Genomic DNA, 15,586 nt, shown 5'->3' on the forward strand with positions numbered 1-15,586 from the left:
TCATTTTGGACCAGTACAATATATAATTTTGCTATTAGATATTGCCGTTTTAATTAGACGTTGCCTAGGTTATGCGCTGTCTCTGCCAGCAGGTGTCATCAGTTAGCCACTCCTCCGTCTTTCCTGGGGTGACGTCACTCTTCGTCATCGGTCCGTCTCCTCTGCTGTTGGCATCTCGCAGGAAGTCCCGTCCACCGCAGCCCCCCGTACTGTTTTCCCAACAGCCCGCTTTTATATTATTGAAAAAGAGAATAAGAAACATTTCCCAACGTCTCGGACAAAAGGTTTAACACAGGAATGGAAGAATATCACAACAACAACAACGAGGTTTGCTCTCACCGTCGCTTTTGCTCTTGACGTTAGCGAGCGCAAAGCTGGCGAGCTAGCCTAGCGCCGCTAGCCACTCCTAGCATCAGCACTGATCGGGATGTTTATTGCTATCTGCTTATTTTGTTGAGTAAAATTATCATGACATTTTCGCCATTTTATTTGTTGTTTCTTCTTCTATCTGTCAGTGTAAAGTTAAAAACTACAGTACCAGTTAAGAGTTTGGACACACCCTGTCAATTTCATCTTTCTTCTTTCATTCTCACGACTGTTGACATTGCAGTTTCTCACTGAAGGCATCAAAACTTCGTATGAACACACATGGAATCATGTAGGAAACAATAAAATAACTCAGAGTTATTTAACGTGTATTTCCTTGCTGTTCATCTTGCTCAAATATTTTGATGTATTCAGTATACATCTACTGTACAATGTAGGAAGTACTTCAGATAAAGAAAACTTATTGCGTTAGATAGTGTTTCCAAACTTTTGACTTGTAGTGTATATTCTGACTGGGTTGAATCTCAAATGATTCGATGCTTTGGAGATTTTCGCAGCCCTACATCAGTTTAATTGACCCGGTAAAAGATTCATGGGAGGGTTTTTATTTTTTACAATAGAAATTACAGTAAAAAAGTCTTTGTCTGAAAACCTATCTCTGCTTCCCTCCTTGCCAGGGCTCCTTTAACTCCGATGAAGCTGAGGGCATCGTTAAGGAGGTAACTTGGTTGACTGTTTAAAAGTGAACACAAAACACACAAACAAAAAAAAAAGACTTGGTTCTTATCTACTGGCGGCACTTTGGTGCAGAACTGTGTGGTCTTGTTTTTTCTCACTTCCTCGGGACGTAAAACAGCACCCAGTGACTCCCACATGACTCTGTGTGTGTGTGTGGTTGTTTCTTGTGTTTTCAGTGCATCGAGAGCGTTGTCGGGAGTGACGACTACAGCCAGGCTCTGGTCAACAAGTGGACGGCCAGCATCGTGGAGCGCTGCCTCACGCAGCTGGTCAAGCAGCAGAAAACCTACAAATACATTGGTAGCTTTCAGCGCCGTGTCCCCCTCCTCCACGTGTGCATCCTACAGTGAAGCAAAATACAATCCAAATTTCGAGTTTCTAATGTTTTTCTTCCCTCCTGCAGTGACTTGCGCTGTGATGCAGAAAACCGGAGCGGGCCTTCACACAGCAAACTCCTGCTACTGGGACACCACGATGGATGGTAAAGAGGAATGTTTTCTACATAAAAGACTCAACCAGATCGAACTCTTAACTCTGTGGCACAACTGGACTTATGAGATTTCAAGTCTAAATATGAGCAGATATAGCTTGTCGAGAAAAAAAGAAAACTCCAATCAGAGTGATTTTCAGTATCCTCGGTGGAGAGAAAGGGTCGAAGCCACTGCCAGAGTTTAGCTGTGACAGGAAGCAGGAAGAGCTGTCAGCGTGGACAACATTTCCCCCATTTTAAAGAAGAGCAGAGAACTAACGGTACCAAAGGCCTTTTTCGACTGCCGACGAGCTTTGGACATGCTTTAGTTTAACTCCCAGCATTCCGCGTCAGGCGTCGCTCCAAACGATAAGAAGCCTCGTACCGTCCCCCAAGCTACCACCGCTGCTAGGCAAGACATTTGATTGATCAGCTTTTGAATGAGACAGACAGAAGGTTCGTCTCCCAGGAACACCTGAGCACATTTTTTGTTTTGTTTTGTTCTGTTCGACATTGTCATTTGTGTAATCGGCTGGCTTCCACTTCCTGTTTGTCTCTGCAGGAAGCTGCACGGTGAGATGGGAGAACCGCACCATGTATTGTGTGGTCAGTGTGTTTGCAGTTGCCGTTTAATAATAGACACACACACACACACACCCATTACACGCCTTTACACACCCTTACATACCTGCGCCTGAACACCAGTGACCAAAGACAGGGATGCAGAGCGCACCAGCAGACAGCAGGGGGCCACCAAGTGCCATCCAATCCACGCGGTTTCCAGCCTTCCTGTGCATGAAGACGCTGTCACCATGATGCATTTATCATGTTGTGTCACATCAGTGCTTTTAATGGTTTCATATTTAGAATTATTTATCTCCTGCCTGAGGCCTGGAAGCATGTAACCGAAGAAACAATTGTACTCCTCTGTGTTTAACGAAAGTCCCGTCTGAGAGAAGAATTGGATATTTATACTGAAAATGGGGAAATAAAGGTTGAAGAATTCATGAGCATTTTTGAACTTTTGGTCTTTTTATTGTCCATAATATTAGTAATTGGTGTCTTTCCAAATGACAACATACTGCTTTTAATTGAGCAGTATGTTGTGTTCTTGTGAAAAACACAATAAAACATCCATGGTCAGTGCCAGATAAGTTGATTTCTGTAAAAGATGTTATTCTGCAGTGACCTCTACATGATGGAACAGGCTGGATTGAACTGGCTGAAGGCCTTTTGCCCGCTTCCTTTTGCAGAAGGACACTTCTGTGTGTGTTTGCGTTGTTGGGAGACGTTTCCTGGTAGTAAACCTCCTGCTGTTCTGACGTGTTTCTCTTTTGTAATTTATACTCGGAAAAAACATGTCTCCTACAAAGATGTTATTTAATATGCTTGTCTCAACCCTGTGTAACCCCCCAACCCCCCACCACCACCCAAAAAAAAAGTTTTTTGTCCATTTATTTTTATTTATTACCTAACAGATAACCATGACAAATGAAGGCAAAGGGCTTTTTTGTTCACATATCAGAATGAGACGTCTGTTTCTCAGACAGACATGCAAAGCTAGTAAACATGATGTCACTTATAGTTACACTTATAGACATAGCAATAACAATTATAGCAATAGCAATCTGCACAAATTACCTCATCTGTTCATCACTTTCAACCTGAATACTTGTAAAACTGTGTTTCAAATGGCTCACGAAGGCACCGAAGGACAGAGGTGGGTTGTTTCAAAGCTGCTGTTTGCTGTCTGGCGGAAATGTTAGACACCACCACAATCAGTTCACTTTGACAGCGTCTCCGAGTCCAGCAGTAGAAAAACATAGGCAGAATCATTTTGAAAGCAGTGGTTTTACCGCCTGATGCAACAGGAAAGTAAAAGCAGAAGGATTGTGGGTGTGTGTATTCCCTTGCTGCTTTTGAGCAACAACGACCTTTCTTTGCACAAACATCAGTGGCCAGTGGCGGGAAGAGGTGGGCGCCATGTCAGCACGGGGTTAAATGTCAATCCCACTGGCCCTTCCTGGGTCTTCCCTGCGTTGCCTCAGTGGTCCTAGAAGTTCTCCTTGTTGAAGATGAACTTGACGTCGGCCTCAGAGTGTGACAGACACTGTTTCTGCAGAGACTTGCCGAGCTGGGGGGGGCCGCACAGGAACACCCCAACCTTGGTCCTGAGGCAGGAGGACGAGTCAATGAAAACGCTTCCTGCTGCTGATTTATTTTTTTTATGGCATCAATTCACATTTCATGCAAGATGAATTGCCGATGGATTCTACTTCTACTTCTAATTCTACTTTTTCAGTCCACTGAATGGTGTTAATAGGTTGCTATCAAAGCTTTTACTGTCGCAAGAAAGAAAGAAAAAAAAACTTATAGGTGAATGTTAATGTGCTACTCTCGTAGACCTAACAGATGTTGCTTTAGTTTTCTACTACACTGCCCATGAAAAAAAAATAGACAAATCGAAGAACCTTTTGTGAATGTTTTTCCTGCAAACACTTTTTTCAAGTTTTTTTTATTTAGTTCCTGGTTAGTTAGTTATTTTTTTCCATGAATAGCCACTGTGTTTGTCTTAGTGGTTGTTTTTTTTTTTTTTTTTTATAGCAGCAGCCATACTAGGCATTTTAAAATACTTAATTTTCTTAATTGTGTCTTTCTTGTCAACACGACATCAGTTGACTTCTTTAATCTTGGCCTGACCATCTGGCGGTGGTAAGAAGAATGTGTTTGTCTGCTTGTGCGTGTGTGTGAGAGAGATAATGTGACAGCTAATGGACTCACCCCGGGTGCTTTGATGCGATATTGGTGAACTCGTTGTCCCAGTTGGGTTTCCCATAAAGAGTCTTCTGTTTGAGGCCTGTGATTGGATCGTTTTCTGCCTCGTGATGAACTCGGAAGTGAGCCGCCTGCCAGCACAAACAAACAAATAAACAAGCCATAGCAACAAGGTTCACACGCTTTTTTTTACAATGTTGTTTATTCGCCTTTGGAAACAGGCAATTTGCTTCGTACGCCGGACATTCGAGATGTTTTGATCCCTGGCAAGATATTTTACCTCAGTCTCCTTCCAACGGGTGAGGTAGATGTTGTAGCTGAGGAAGTCGATCACGTTCCTCTCGGCCATCTGGGCCTCCAGAGATTGCAGCAGGTCTGCGAACCACTCGAAGGCCTGTGTCTCCGGGCACAGCCAGTAGAAGTAGATCTGAACAGGGGGGAAATAGATGCGGAAGTGATGCTAATCATCAGCTCCAAATCCAACTCAAAAAAACCCATCAAGTGTGAGGAAGTCTGAGAAATATCAAGGTAAAAATTATCTTGGGAAACCGGTGAGAGTATGAATGACCAATCAGAGTCATTTGTGGACAAAGAGGTGGGAGCTAGTAGAAGGATTTAGTTGAGGAATGACAGGATCTTTGTCAGAATATGTTGAAGATTAGGAAAAATGCAAATTAAAGACCCTTTTCTGAAATGATCATCTACCTTTTTGGTGAAAACATCCTGGTTGTTCTGGATGCGCTTGTACCACACCGACTTCAGGATGGAGGCAAAAGGCGTCACGCCGATGCCGGCGCCCACCAGCATCACCACCTCGTAGCGAAACACGTCCTCGCTGGCTGTTCCAAACGGGCCGTCAATGGCTAACCTGGGGACAAGAAAAGTTGTTTGTTTCCTAAACACTTCCATCGGCCAGTCCCCAAACCGAATCTAGCGAAATGAATTAAACAGACGTTCTAAACGTTCCATTTTGCATGCAAGACTGAGCAAGGCCCGCAGCGCCTTTGGAAATGTGTTGTTTTGACTCCCAACTCCTCGGAATGTCTTTTGAAAAATATATCAACGTTAAACCCGTTTGAAGGCTCTTTTGTGTCTGCCCGAAACGCTGAAAGCCTTGCTCACTCTTTTTCAAATAAGAGAGAAAAAGAGCGAAAGGCTCGGCTCTCCCAGCAGGTCTTCAGTGAAGAACCGGTGATATTGCGCGGCCCCCGCAGTTTTTCTCTGCTCCTTACAATAGATTACGCTCCAGGCTCTTTAGTGTGAGCTCCTGTCGCCTAGTGGAGCTGTAATCAAATGTAATCAGGAACCATCTCGGGCACAGTCGCGCTCCTTTTGTTGCGTATCAACCCCCCCGCTAACATACTTGGGCAGCTTCCAGGCCTCCTGTGTCTCATTCTTGTCCCCGCCACAGGCCTCGTACAGCGCCTGCGTCCAGTCGCCGACAATGCGGATGTGCGCGCTGAAGTAGTCTTCCTCGGGTGCTGAGGTGAGGGTGAAGGGGTGCCACTCCAGTCGGGAGACGGACGGGCACTGGATGAAGACATACTGGCCCACCTCCATGTGGAAGCCCTTCCTCTTCATTTGCAGCTCCAGGGTCTTGGACGGGTGCATCACCACCTGAGCAACACATACAGGTGTGACAAGCTAAAGCTTAAGAAGCTGATCCGCTTCTATCAACTAGCCAATACACTTCAAGGTATTTTTAGAGGCAGCGCTTTCCAAGAAATTCCTGATAAAGCTCTTTGGTGTGTGTGATAATATTAGAGGATCCTGTGACTGGAAAAAACAAATCTCTGTTAGAAGCTCTTTGATGCTGCTTCTACTTTGGGACTCCGGTCATCACCAGACTGCTTCTTCCTCCTGGACAGACAACAACAAGTACATGCCTTTGGTTTTAGCACTTACGAACCTTGGTGATGACCACTTTCTGGTGTGATCGATAGATGCGGACCAGCCTCTCGCACAAATAGAGGAACATGGGGCCCACCACCCACTTCCAGGTCTTGGGGGAAGAAGAGACAACATCAGGCAAACTGTTAACCCTTAACTAGGCAGAACCCTTTGAACTGTGAGCGGTGTTAGCAGTAGAAAATTGCAGCTCACCATTGGTGGGTTTCCAGCGAACACTGGCACAGAGCAGTTGGTGCCGGACGTGCCCCAGTCCTCAAACTGGTTGGCACAAACCGAGGGAGGATCATTCTCCAGGCTCGTGGCTGTTTGCCCTCGCACAATCCGTCTGTGGGGAAAAAACAAAACGTCGGGCGAGGAGCTTGTCGGTGAACCTGAGAACTGGGACCCCACAGGTCCCGACACTCACCCGAAGCCGTGGAAGACCAGGCCGATGAAGAAGATGATGAAGAGGTGATGGGTGTACCAGAAGACCTCAAAGTAGGACCTGCGGATCACCTCCATGGATGAGGTGATGATGAGGATGAGGGCCAGGGTGATGGCCACGCCCGTCAGTCCAGCGATGGTGGTGAACATGGTGATCGTCGGGTTCTGCAATCACAGACCAGACCACCGTCACTAACAAGGCTGGGTACCAATACATTTGTAGCAGTGAACGAAATAATCCGATCCTATCAAATATCGATATTTTGGTGCCAAATTCCAATATATCCAAGAAAGTAAATCTTATCATCTCAATAATCATTTGACATACCGGTCTAGTGACTGGCGATTTGTAATACATTATGGAGACGTGTCTATCAAAACAAATATCATTCTGGAACTAAACCAAGGCATTGAAATTGGCATTGTATCAAAAGATTTTTGAACAGTACCCAACCTGAGTCATGAACAACCCAACTCCCTTTATTGCTTTTCAACTACAAAAGCACTTTTTTCCTTGCACAATATGCCTGTTTGTCGCTGTCAAGATATGAAAACCTAGCTGAAACTGGGGGTGCACCGATCCTATACAGGGATCGGTATCGGATCCGATATTGAATAAAATTCTAGATCGGGTATCGGTGACAATGAGCCGATCCAATGGCCCGATCCATAGGAGCAGTTCCGTTCTGTGTATTTCTATGCTGTGCAATGCGAGTGACGTCTGCGACAGAGCAGCAGCTGTGCGGTTGACACAGTTGACACGGTTTTCAAAGTGGATCGAGCGAAAGGATCCGCCGTCTAGAACTACTTTACATTACCTGAGCCATCAAACTCCACGGCTACGTGCAATATCTGCACCGTTAATGTTCCGAGAGGCGGTAGTAAAACTTCTAGCTTCAACACAACTAACTTAATTAAACATCTCCAGAGATTTCACCCGAAAGAGCACGCTGAGTTTGTCGAACTGAATAAAAAGAAAACCGGAGGCAGTATGAAGCAGCTTACTTTGAAGGAGATGAAGGAAAGACGAGAAAGGTTTCCACCAAATACTGTACAGGCAAACCAAATCACTGAGAAGATACTGCACTTTATTGTTATGGATGGGCAGACATTGTCAGTTGTTGGGGACTGCTAATTCACCACCTGGAGCCATGGCACGACACGGTTAGCCGAAAATATTTGTCTGAGGCGGCTCTACCTGAACTGTACAGTAAAGTGTGCAAACACATACTGGAGGACATAAAATATGTCGGCATCACCCGCTGTGAGTGATGCCGTTTGCATGTGGGAGAAAAAACACGTTACCTCTGATTTATTTATTTATTTATTACCAAGCTATTGAAGCTATTCTGTTATTCAGCTGGTTTTATAATGGGTGTTAAAGTTCTGTTTGCACAATTGCACTACACCGTTGTAGCTGATTGCTGTTTACTTTGAATATCTGCCATTCAAGCTAATGAAGCTATTGTTTTGTTTCTCAATTTCAGCTCCTTTACTATTTATTTTACATTGCACTTTGAATTCCTGATTGCACTGACTGAACCATTTTAAAGAGGGTTTGTTCCTTTTTCATGTTGTTTGACCAAGATAGTTAAGTTATAGTTCCCCCCCCCCCCCCCCCTCCCAGTTTCAGCTTCTCTTTCATTTTACATTTTGTGTTATACTTCTAATTGCACTGACTGAACGGGGAGATATTTATTTATTTATTTTTTTCACGTTTGACTTTGACAAAGCTAGTGAAGCTATTTGTTTATTTTGAATTACTGTACTGGTACACAGTATTAAATACGTTTTTCAGTACATCTGGATCATTTTATTTGTTTTTAGAAAATGAGGAAAGTCTGACATTGCCTTGCACAAAAAGACATTTTTTTCTAAACAACAAGACATAATTTGTCAGGTGATTCAATGTTGTTTTTCTGTATCGGTATCGGAAGTGAAAAAAGTGGATCAGTGCATCTAGAGCTGAAACCCGAACTAAGTATCTTCAAAGAGGAAGTTTGTCAAATAAGGTTGCACAGGAAGCAGGTCAGATGAAGTAGGACCTCAACAAAACGGGGGATTTCACGGATTTGCACAAGCTTGGGAGGCTGAAGAGAAGAAAAAGTGAGAAGGCGGCTGCTCACTGTCTCGTTGCTCCTGATGGGGTTGAGGAAGGAGGCATTATCCCCACTGCCGATCTGCGACAGGACAAAGGGCAACAGCCTGCTGTTGCGGTTCAGCTGGGCATCCATGAAGTACTCAAAGTTGAACAGGTGTGCTACTATATGCACAGCTGGAAGAGGACAGAGGAGCAGAGATTTGTTTGGGCAAAAGGGCAGATATAAACACACCAGAAAAGCTCCTGGCTGTCCCTCACCTGTGTGGAAGGCAATCATGTAGGCCACTAGCTTGTGAAAGGTGATGTTCCGGTCCAACTGGCGAGCTGCTGTGCGGCTGCAGCACTGGGGGGGGGGGGGGAATGTCTTAAATAACATGTATGAGGAGGCTGCTGTGCTTGTGTTAAGTTTACCATGGATATACCTGGATGGTTCCCCGCAGGAACGACAGGAGGTTGCGGCACACGGGCAACAGGATGAGCATGCAGTTGAAGTTGAGGCAGGCGGCTGGAGCTCTGGCCCAGGACAGAGCATGCTGGACACAAAGACGGCAGGCCAAAGTCAGCAAAAACAGGGTGTGAGGATCGGCTAAAAGCCCACAATAACAGCAAAAACGGGAATTTTGCAGGAATTCCACCACTGCATCAGTTACAAGTGGCCTCACAGGAAGCGGCAGCAGATGATTTCCGCTATCACAATGTGTAATAATGAGAGGTCGGAATCATCCTCTGCTCGCTGGGCGGTTCATCACCACTAGGCTGATGCCTTCACATGGAATTTGGGGGCCGCCACTCCCACGGAAGGCCATTGACCTAAAAGTCACTTAAGAATAACGCGTGAGACGATATTTATTGCCATCCATCCTCAGCCCAAACAGGGAAGTGACTCCTCTTGGTGCAGTAAACTGAATTGAATTTAGATATGAAAATTCAAAGTGTAGGCGGTGGTGGGGATGGGGAGGGTGTCAGGTTTTCACTTCTGCTTTCTGGCACTCGGGCTTAGAGCTGTTTGTGCATCAGGACGCCAGCTGCGACCGCCAGATCAAACCATTACAACCCGTCAGCCAACCCACTTCCTGTTATCGCTGTGGCAGAGGACCTGGACCGCCAACATGTCCAACCCTGAATCCAGAGAGTAGATATGTCCTGAAAAGCTTCTGTTAACCCTTCCGCATATAAGCAGACCAATCGACAAACCCTTTTTTTCAGAAGAGGAGATGGAGGCGTTGGTGGTGCCGCCCGGTTTCATTAGAGCCAGGCAAGATTTTCACAACTCAAAGAAGCAAAGCCAAGACTCAACACCGGCTTTGGATGCATTTGAGTTAGACTCGACCCATCATCCGGGTCGCCAACAATTGAAAAATGGAATTTCTCTCAGAGCTTTGAATGTGACATGTGGCTTGTTTAATGTTTTGAATTGAATTGAATTGAATTGATTTTTATTTTTGTTTACATTGTAAATTAAAGCAGTCTTGTGCAATCAACTGCAAAAATAATATATTTATAAAACAAACAACTACAACATAAAAAAACAACTTCCAAAACAAATTTGCACAACTAGATACATTCACTTTTATTTTAAACAACTCTGTAAACGAAAAAAGGAGTAGGCTGAAGCTGAAGCTTATTTTTGCCTACCCTATGTGGTCCATCAGATTTCCTGGAATATGTCTTACAAAAACCAAAAGGAGAAAAAAAAGAAAAAAAGAAAAGAAAACGAAAACACCCAACAAAATGCGCTTTACATTATTTTTTAGAATTGACTCACAATTTATTTATTCATTCATATAATCATAATAATAACATAACATAATATGTTAATATGTTATCGTATAACATAATGTTAAATGAACCTGCAGGTGTTGTTAGGGACTTTTAGAGGAATAGAAAAAAAGATGTATCTCCCTCACCCCCCGTCACCTCAACCTCACCCCACCACGAGTGAGACTCACCCCCAGCAGCACTCGGGTGTAGAACCAGCGCTCCACCAGGAAGGCCATATAGAAGTTCACGAACAGGAAGGCGTTGATGCCCAGCCATACCAGCTGCGACGACACAGTCAGCACATTACATTGGCGAAAATATTTCATATTAAATGCAGAAAAAAACAGATCCTTGGTGGGGAAAATTATGATTTTTTTTTTTGTCAGAAGATTTTATTAGTTTTAGTTAGTTTGAGTATTGAGTACTATAATTTGAGTAATAGCAAAAAGGGTAAGTTTTTTATACTGGGATATGGTTGAAATATTAGGAAGACATTGAAAGAGGGATACATATTTATTACTTTACTTTTTTGATTGTGTAGTGTCCAAAGTAAAAAAAAAAAAGGATTTTATTGTCAGATTTTGCAGAACTCTTTTAAGAGAAAAACATCTTTCTTGCGCTCACTGTATCTAACTCTGTTTTAAGCCATCATCTGTTCTGTCATTTCAAATAATTGTTCATATTATGTAGTATATTCATTTTAAACGTTGAAAATGCAAGTTATTATTTAAGGCGCATCACAATTTTTACATCACGTTTTACGTTACCTCAAGATATCTACCTCAAATCAAAAACACTTTGACTTACACTTATTTACTGCTTATCCTCCAAATAAAACCAGTGGAACTCCAGACAAGAGAAAAGCCAGATTTTCATCTTGGGCCTTCTGAAGGTACTTACTATAACAAAAGTGGAGAGTCCCTCATTGGCGGCAAAGTTCCCCATGGTGCTCTAAGTGCATTTGTGGACTCACAGGCTTAGACGGGAGGGTAAGTGTGACAGCAGGGAAGGAAGCAGGAAACAGTGTGAGAAAAGCTCAGTGGATCGCTCACTCATTCGCTAACCTTTAAGGGGTGCAGAAAACCAGGAAGCAGCTGCTGGCGTAGTTCTGAGGAGGTGGTCATCTGCGTAAATCGCAGCGATGCTAACCCCCGACACTGGACTTTTGAACTTGCAGTCAGAATCTGAGGAAACAATGTGTTTAGAGGCATTTTAAATGAAAGTTTCAGCTAACTGACAATATGGTGCCCTGGTAGCTCCTGTTCGCCTCACTTTGTTAGCCAGCCTTAAGTTAGTGCTGAATTCCTGAATAAACTTTTTTGTCATATCATTTTTATTTCTTTAATATAAGCCAATTATGTTTAAATTAACTAAGCACCACTCTGAGCTCGCTAAACTAATTCTTGTCTGCAGTTACGACTTGTTGAAATAATGTGTAGTTGCTGGAAGTGCCCTGGTTGGATGCGATCAAAGGCTTTTTTAACTCAGTGACCCACTGTGTTTGCTTGAAAAGCAGCAGGCCTAACTGGGTCTAAGGCATGTTCCCACATACCCTAATGTGGGAATAAACAGTAATGTGTTCAGGAAACAGAACTTTAGTCTGGGAGCCTTTTTCCAGTAAACAACTGCTTTTATTTCAAATTAGGAGTGAGATAAAAATGCTGGATGGAGTTTGACTAATGAAGTGCCTCTTTGCTGACTTCAACGGTCAGAACGAGGACTTCCAACCAGAAGATGTTTTCACGTTTTCAATGTCAGACATCAAGACATTATTTTCAATCATTCTATAAGCGTGTTCCCGTGTGTTAGGCCTGTCACCACTGGATCACAGGTGACCGTTACGGAGGAACTTCACAGTCTGTGCATACATTGTGATTTCTAAGGCAGAGGAAACGGCAGATTTCTAAAGATGAAGTGCAGCACAAACCTCTATTGCTACACGCTTCCTCTTTTTTTCCAGCTATGGCGGTGAAAGAGGAAGACCTGAGCCAACGAAGCAGCACTGGCACAAATGGTGAAAATGTGGCTAAATGCAGAAGCACCTGTTACTATGACAATGCAACCACATCGTGGAGGGGAAGCTTTTCAATCTAGAATATTTATATCCCCTCACCACTCCATCATAATGATTAAAATGTGGCCTGGTAGCTGCATGCTAATTAAAAGGCCTCTGCTGTTCGGTTCTGCAAGTCCTCGTGAGGTCATTGAGGACTTCTGAGGGTGCTGTCATTCACTGCGTTTGGCAAACCTCTGTTTTTGAGTTGAGTTTAAAGAAGTTCTGAAGCGTCTGTTCCAGCAGGGGCTAATTTCTGGCCATCTCACAGGGCTGCTGCTTTCTCGAAGGCAGCCTTTGAGACGTTATGTGGGGCAATTGCCGGCTGTTACTGTTGTCCGGTTGCTTTGATTTGACAGTCTTCCGCTGTTTGAGCCGACCTCTTGAGGACCTTAGGTCCTGAGATAATTATAAGGGCGAGGTCCGCTAAGAGGATTCCACCTCAAGCGCTAAGGTTGCCGCAGCTTTCACATCGCAGTTTGATCAAATTCTATCCGGATTGTTGTTGGATTATGTAATTGTCCCGATTAAAAATATGTTGTGCAATAGAGACTACGTTCATCAGAACCCGTCAAGCACCCTTTTCATCCTAAAAATAAAAGTTGGTGGAATCTTTGCTGTCGGGTGGAAGAGGCTGGGGCTGTTATCTCGGCTTACGGATTCTGGGTTTAGACTACAATCGGACCTTCCCAGAGGATTATTTCCGATCAGATCACTGGTGGGGCTCCAGAGGGATTACATCCCATAGATTCACATGACTTGAGTCCATGGAAGCAACTTTGCTGGGCAAAGTTTCCCTGGAAAGACGTTTAAATGGAAGGTGACCTCAATGCAAAATGCATCAGGACCATTTTGGTGTTCTGCTGCCCCCTAGCTGGTGACCACAGGTGAGGGCCCATTACTGACACAAATATTGAGGTCAGTTCAACAGGTATAATCCCTCCATGCAGGTCATAGGCGTTAACATCGAACCGTTTACCCTCAAGAAGCGGCATAATCTTACACAAACCCTCGCCCACAAACACGTTGTGGTTATGGGCGGGGGGGGGGGGGGTTCCTGACACAGTGCCGTGTTTCCCGGCGTCCCACTTTATGTGCCGCCGCGCACTTTTTATTATCCCCTTTTCATCCCTATTGTCCCACATTCTAGGACCGCGGCTCTGACGTAGGAGCAAAATATCCCTATGAGTGATGGTGCCAGAGCAAATAGGTGCTGATTGCATTATTTGCCCCGTGCTGAGCTGAGCAACAATAGCAACACTGTGCTAAAATTTAGCTCCCTCAGTTATTGTATTGCAAAAAAAAAAGCATGTTTTAAAAAATGTTTTTTTTTTTCTTTTAAAATTGGTTTTATTTATTTTCATTGACTACTGATTTATCTTGAATAAGTGCTTTTGGCCTGACTCTGGGTACCTCAGAAAGTTTTTTTTCTTTTTTACCTGTTGGACGGTAGTGGTGTTTGTTTGTTGGCCAAATGCACCTCAGGGGTCAGCCAATGGCCACAAAAAAGCACGTTGGGATGGAACCCAACTCCTTCGCTTGTACCGCTGCTTAGGTCTCGCAGGTTCATCCTTGCATTTTCTGCTCTGCCTCTCCAACCGTCGTCGACTCCTTGGCAACAGCGGTGCGAAGATCAATAGCGGCAAGAGCCGAGCTCAAAAGAAATGAAGAGCAGTTCCAGGAAGAGTTGAATAAGTGGGTGGCAAAGCAGAGGTCACATATAGATTTTTCTCTATTGCGTCATGAACTTTTACACTGCTGTTGTGAATGTATTAACAATTGAAATAAGACTTCAGGACTTTGCAAGTAGTTACCACCAGGATTTCTTGAGAAACTAGAGCATAAAATGTACTTTGAGTAGAACTTGACTAGAATTTTTTTTTTTTGTGGGGTGTAATTGCCATTACAGCAATATCTGCATTCTTCGGAGTAAAGAACTGTCAGGAAAAGCAAAGCGAGCATGGAGTGGTCCACTTGGCTGCTCAGACTTCTCGCCGGGCAGGATGTTGACGCTTGTGCATTGTGCAAATAGGTCGGTGTTGAGGTCACAGTCACCACACAGCAGATTAAACCTAATCCGCTCCGAGCTTAGGGAGGGAAAATCACGAGAAGGCCTTTCGACGAAATTACACACCATGTGAGCGCTGCTTTTGGTGCAGGCTGCCAACCCTTCGACAGTCGGCACCAAAACACTGTAACCGAGTAAATATTGAAAGGCCTGTCAAGGAGTTAATTTGTGGGGATTAGTGGGTCATCGCTGCATATTCACCCTTTACTTAGCCCCCTTAATATTCATGTGTCTCAGCCCTATGTGGAGGAATTACTCCACATAGGGAGAAAAACATCAATGACACAGTGTAGGTTCTTTTTTTTTATCTCTTAGAACATAACGAGAAACTGGGGGCTAATGAACACGATCATGGTCGGATTCCATCACGAGGCGCCGGCAACCCTGCGGGCAACTCATCATGCAAACGTGCAGTTTCATCGGGTCATATTAACATCTGTGCACATGATCCCTGGGCCACGCTTATGCGTCACGGCAATAGATAGCCGCCGCAGAGCGTTCGTGAGGGGCCGTCATGAACGACACTTGAGGACGCACACAGAGCAGCGGGGCTACGGGTTTAAAAAAATACATAAGTCCACAGCGCCAAACATCTGTTTCAATGTCTCGCACAGGAATATTACGCAATAACATGTAAGAACTGCGATGCAGACCTCTTCATCACTAATGTTAATGCTGCTAATTTTAGCACGACAGCCATTTCAACTCACGGTAGCTCTGATGAGCTATCGTGATGTTAGGCTACATTAGCTCCCACAGCATTGAGATTGTTTTGTTAGCTGGCGTTAGAGCGACTGAAATCTTTGCAACATCACGCCAGTTTGCAGATGATTATTTATTATGTATTGTGGAATCTTATTATGAGCTCACTGTGGTGACACAGCAGCAAGATCGCATCAGCCAGTGTTAGCGTGATACCTTTGTGATCATTTTGTTGCAAAACACTCCCTTATTTTGGCA

At 44.2% G+C, this 15,586-nt stretch overlaps 2 protein-coding genes across 4 annotated transcripts; one reads left to right on the forward strand and one right to left on the reverse strand.

Moving 5' to 3' along the window:
• The first annotated feature begins 151 nt into the window (after positions 1 to 151).
• LOC142903168 (dynein light chain Tctex-type 3-like) lies at positions 152 to 3,115 on the forward strand. Its single transcript, XM_076048663.1, has 5 exons — positions 152 to 327; positions 1,005 to 1,046; positions 1,242 to 1,365; positions 1,469 to 1,546; positions 2,097 to 3,115. The coding sequence occupies exons 1-5, from the start codon at positions 298 to 300 to the stop codon at positions 2,165 to 2,167; spliced, it is 345 nt and encodes a 114-aa protein (XP_075904778.1). The 5' UTR covers positions 152 to 297; the 3' UTR covers positions 2,168 to 3,115.
• Positions 2,977 to 11,563, reverse strand: cybb (cytochrome b-245, beta polypeptide (chronic granulomatous disease)). Of its 3 annotated transcripts, XM_076048658.1 has the most exons (13): positions 11,406 to 11,563; positions 10,694 to 10,786; positions 9,167 to 9,277; positions 9,003 to 9,087; positions 8,770 to 8,918; positions 6,627 to 6,808; positions 6,413 to 6,545; positions 6,219 to 6,311; positions 5,673 to 5,926; positions 5,015 to 5,177; positions 4,590 to 4,736; positions 4,316 to 4,440; positions 2,977 to 3,705 (listed from the first exon to the last, which is right to left on the reverse strand). In XM_076048658.1, exons 1-13 carry the CDS (start codon positions 11,448 to 11,450, stop codon positions 3,588 to 3,590), a joined length of 1,698 nt encoding a protein of 565 aa, XP_075904773.1. In that variant the 5' UTR covers positions 11,451 to 11,563; the 3' UTR covers positions 2,977 to 3,587. The 3 variants fall into 3 exon arrangements, with proteins under 3 accessions (XP_075904773.1, XP_075904775.1, XP_075904776.1); XM_076048661.1 differs by lacking the exons at positions 2,977 to 3,705; positions 4,316 to 4,440; positions 4,590 to 4,736 and adding exons at positions 4,755 to 4,792; positions 4,878 to 4,911; XM_076048660.1 differs by lacking the exons at positions 2,977 to 3,705; positions 4,316 to 4,440; positions 4,590 to 4,736 and adding an exon at positions 4,746 to 4,911.
• Positions 11,564 to 15,586: the final 4,023 nt, after the last annotated feature.

This window comes from Nelusetta ayraudi, unplaced genomic scaffold (genome assembly GCF_046127955.1).
Source record: "Nelusetta ayraudi isolate G7.1 ecotype Tasmania unplaced genomic scaffold, CSIRO-AGI_Nayr_v1 ptg000106l, whole genome shotgun sequence".
In the NCBI taxonomy this organism is placed as follows: Eukaryota; Metazoa; Chordata; class Actinopteri; order Tetraodontiformes; family Monacanthidae; genus Nelusetta; species Nelusetta ayraudi.